Source organism: Carlito syrichta, unplaced genomic scaffold (genome assembly GCF_000164805.1).
Source record: "Carlito syrichta isolate Samal-C Ts95f unplaced genomic scaffold, Tarsius_syrichta-2.0.1 Scaffold315142, whole genome shotgun sequence".
NCBI classification, from domain to species: domain Eukaryota; kingdom Metazoa; phylum Chordata; class Mammalia; order Primates; family Tarsiidae; genus Carlito; species Carlito syrichta.
In genome coordinates, this window is record NW_007259238.1 from 1,050,328 (window position 1) to 1,054,249 (window position 3,922).

At 46.4% G+C, this 3,922-nt stretch overlaps 1 protein-coding gene across 1 annotated transcript in view; it reads left to right on the forward strand.

The window, feature by feature from the left end:
- The window catches only part of LSM1 (LSM1 homolog, mRNA degradation associated), a 13,564-nt gene extending 12,964 nt beyond the window's left edge, over positions 1-600 (forward strand). Inside the window, exon 4 of the mRNA XM_008072369.2 lies at positions 284-600. Within this exon, the coding sequence (XP_008070560.1) occupies positions 284-454 (171 nt within the window). The 3' untranslated portion in view covers positions 455-600. The remainder of the gene's footprint in view (positions 1-283) is intronic.
- Positions 601-3,922: the final 3,322 nt, after the last annotated feature.

The following is a 3,922-nucleotide window of genomic DNA, read 5'->3' on the forward strand; positions in this document are numbered from 1 at the left end:
AGGCTGAGGCAGAAGGATCGCCAGAGCCCAGCAGGTCGAGGCTGCAGTGGCCGTGACCGGCCACTGCACTCCAGTCTGGGCGACAGAGTGAAACTCCGACTCAAAAAAAAAAAGAAAAGAAAAGAAAAAGTTATCTGTCCATAGGAGAAGGAATTTCAGCCCTGTCACAGTTAAAAAAAAAAAAAGCAGTCCAAGCCTAACATAGGAATCCATTGCCTTTAGATCTGTGATGTTTTCTATTCTTGTCCTCAAGTGAAGTCTTTCAACCCTATTTGTTTTGCAGGACCTGGAAAAGGAGAGTGACACACCCCTCCAGCAAGTATCTATTGAAGAAATCCTAGAAGAACAAAGGGTGGAACAGCAGACCAAGCTGGAAGCAGAGAAGCTGAAGGTTCAGGCTCTCAAGGATCGGGGTCTTTCCATTCCTCGAGCAGATACTCTTGATGAGTATTAAGTCTTTTGCTCAGAGGCTGCTGTTCTGGATGAACAGGGCTTTCACTGAATGCAGGTGACCTCGCACATTTAACCAGAGACTATAGAGTTTTTCAAAAGTCACTTTTATGTTTAATTCTTTCACATATTGAACATGAAGAAATCATATGGCTTTTGTGTTTTTTTAAATGACAAAATCATTGTTTAAAGAAACAGTGGCTAGCCGGGCTTGGTGGCTTAGCCTGTAATCCCATGCCTTTGGGAAGCTGAGGTGAGTGGATTGCCTGAGCCTGCGGGTTCGAGACCCGCCTGGGCAGCGAGACCTCATCTCTACAATAAATCAAAAAATCAGCCGGTCATGGTAGCGCGTGCCTATAATTCCGGCTACTCAGAAGGCTGAGGCGGAAGGATTGCTGGAGCCCAGCAGGTGGAGGCTGCAGTGGCCAGGAGTGGCCACTGCACTCCAGTCTGGGCGACAGAGTGAGAATCCAACTCAAAAAAAAAAAAAAAGAGTGGCATGGACTCCTTTCATACGTCACTGTGGAGCCAGAAGCTATTTCTTTCTATTGTTCTTATCCCAAATTAGAGTTTACAGGGGATATGCTTCATTTACTTGTAAATAAAAGATGAATCTCAAAGCTTTTGTGTTATTTTCCAAGTTTGAGTTGCCTTTAGTGAACAGACAAAAATCAAGTTTCCGCTCTCAAAGTCTAGGCAGTCCACTGGGACTCCCCCTTCAGTCACAACTCCAAGCTGCTGGCTGCTCAGGAGGGAATATTTTTATACTAATTATCTTAGGGGGCCTCCTTTCAGGTTTGTATCTAATAAGAAATACAGACTTAGCCAGGCTCGTTGGCTCAGCCTGTAATCCCGCGCCTTTGGGAGGCTGAGGTGAGTGGATTGCCTGAGCCCACGGGTTCGAAATCTGCCTGGGCAACTTGGTGAGACCTCATCTCTACAATAAATAAAAAATGAGCCGGGCATAGTAGCGTGTCTGTAGTTCCAGCTACTTGGAAGGCTGAGGCGGAAGGATCGCCAGAGCCCAGCAGGTCGAGGCTGCGGTGGCCAGGAGTGGCCACTGCACTCCAGACTGAGTGACAGAGTGAGACTCCAACTCAAAAAAAAAAAAAAGAAATACAGACTTTCAGACTTGAGGAGGGAGCTTTCGGTTAAGTTTTCAGTAACTGGTTACAACCGAAGCCTTCTGTTTGAGAAACAACATCGCTGTTGCTCCTACTGTTCCTGCCTCACCCCTAGCTATTCCAAACCTAGTGCCAGGAGATCCAACATTTTTTTAAAGTGGATTAATCTCTGAGTCCTCTGTTTAGTTGGGTTTTCTAGTCCTTTGGATTGAGTCTTGAGCCTCTTATATTTTGATCATCAAAAAGGAAATTGCAGCCGGGCTCGGTTGGTCAGCCTGTAATCCCGCGCCTTTGGGAGGCTGAGGTGAGTGGATTGCCTGAGCCCGTGGGTTCGAGGTCCACCTGGGCAACTTGGCGAGACCTCATCTCTACAATAAATCAAAAATTAGCCAGCATGGTAGCATGTGCCCGTAATTCCAGCTACTTGGAAGGCTGAGGCGGAAGGATCGCCAGAGCCCAGCTGGTCGAGGCTGTGGTGGCCAGGAAGCGTGCCACTACACTCCAGTCTGAGTGACGGAGTGAGACTCCGACTCAAAAAAAAAAGGAAATTGGCCGGGCTCGGTGGCTCAGCCTGTAATCCCAGCACTTTGGGAGGCCGAGGTGAGTAGATTGCCTGAGCCCGCGGGTTTGAGACCTGCCTGGGCAACTTGGCGAGACCTCATCTCTACAATAAATCAAAAATTAGACGGGCGTGGTAGCTACTTATAGTTCCAGCTACTTGGAAGGTTGAGGTGGAAGGATCGCTGGAACCCAGCAGGTCCAGGCTGCGGTGGCCAGGAGCGGCCACTGCACTCCAGTCTGGGTGACAGAGTGAGACTCCAATTCAAAAAAAAGAAGGAAATTAGTATTTTAGTGACTGAAAACCCATATTGATGCCACTTTGTTTATAGTTGTTGGGGAGTAGTGATTGCATAAGAAGCAGAACAGACTGTAAAGAATAGACAGTGAGCCGGGCTCGGTGGCTCAGCCTGTAATCCCGCGCCTTTGGGAGGTTGAGGTGAGTGGATTGCCTGAGCCTGTTGGTCCAAGACCCGCCTGGGCAGCGAGACCTCATCTCTACAATAAATCAAAAAATCAGCCGGGCGTGGTAGCACACGCCTGTAATTCCGGCAGCCCAGCAAGTTGAGGCTGCGGTGGTTGGGAGCGGCCACTGCACTCCAGTCTGGGCAACAGAGTGAGACTCCAACTCAAAAAAAAAAGAATAGACAGTGGACTGAACTAAGAGGTAGAAGACTTAGTGTAAAATTGGCTTACTGGCACATTAGGCTTCAGTCAATCCTCTCTGATTCTCAATAACTTTAACTGTATAATTATTCCAGATAACTCCTTTTCATAGTCTGTTGAACAAAGATTCTTTTAATTAGATACTTATATGTATGTAAATTATTTTATAGCATTAGGTAAACGTAACATTTTATGAACTTGAGTGTTTTAAAAACTGCCCTAAATGCCTACAAATCATTTAACTTCTGAACTGTTCATCATTGGGTTGGTTTTACAACAGATAATTTATGAAGAAACAATTGCACTTAATAACTGACCTAGTGTTTTGCCTATATTCTTGCTGTTTATTAGCCAGAATTTGTTATTAACTACCCAAAGGGGAAAAAAAACTACCACCAATTTTTGAAGAAACATGTCTAACTATCTGAAGGTCAGCAGAATGACCGTGTTTTTCTGAGCCCTGCTCAGAACATGTGATGCCTTCAAGAGATGTGGATTCATTATAGCTATATTTTCAACATCCTTCAAACAATTCTAAATGAAATAACAAGAGGTATGATTTATTCTTTTTTTTTTTTTTTTTTTTTGAGTTGGAGTCTCACTCTGTCACCCAGACTGGAGTGCAATGGCCACTCCCAGCCACCGCAGCCTCTACCTGCTGGGCTCCGGCGATCCTTCCACCTCAACTTTCCAAGTAGCTGGAATTACAGGCATGCGCTACCATGCCCGGCTGATTTTTTTATTTATTGTAGAGGTGAGGTCTCGCTGCCCAGGCGGGTCTGGAACCCGCGGGCTCAGGCAATCCACTCACCTCAGCCTCCCAAAGGTGCGGGATTACAGGCTGAGCCACCGAGCCTAGCTTCTTTGTTTTTTTTTAGTTGGAGTCTCCATTGCCCAGACTGGAGTGCAGTGACACGCACACTCATGGCTACTCCAGCGTCAACCTGCTGGGCTCATGTGATCCTTCCATCTCAGCCTTCCAAATAGCTGAAACTGCAGGCACACACTACCACACCTGGCTTTTTTTTAATTTATTTATTGTAGAGATGAGGTCTTGCCAAGGTACCCAGGCTGTTCTTGAACTCATGTTCTCAGGCAGTCCCCTCACTTTGGCCTCCCAAAGT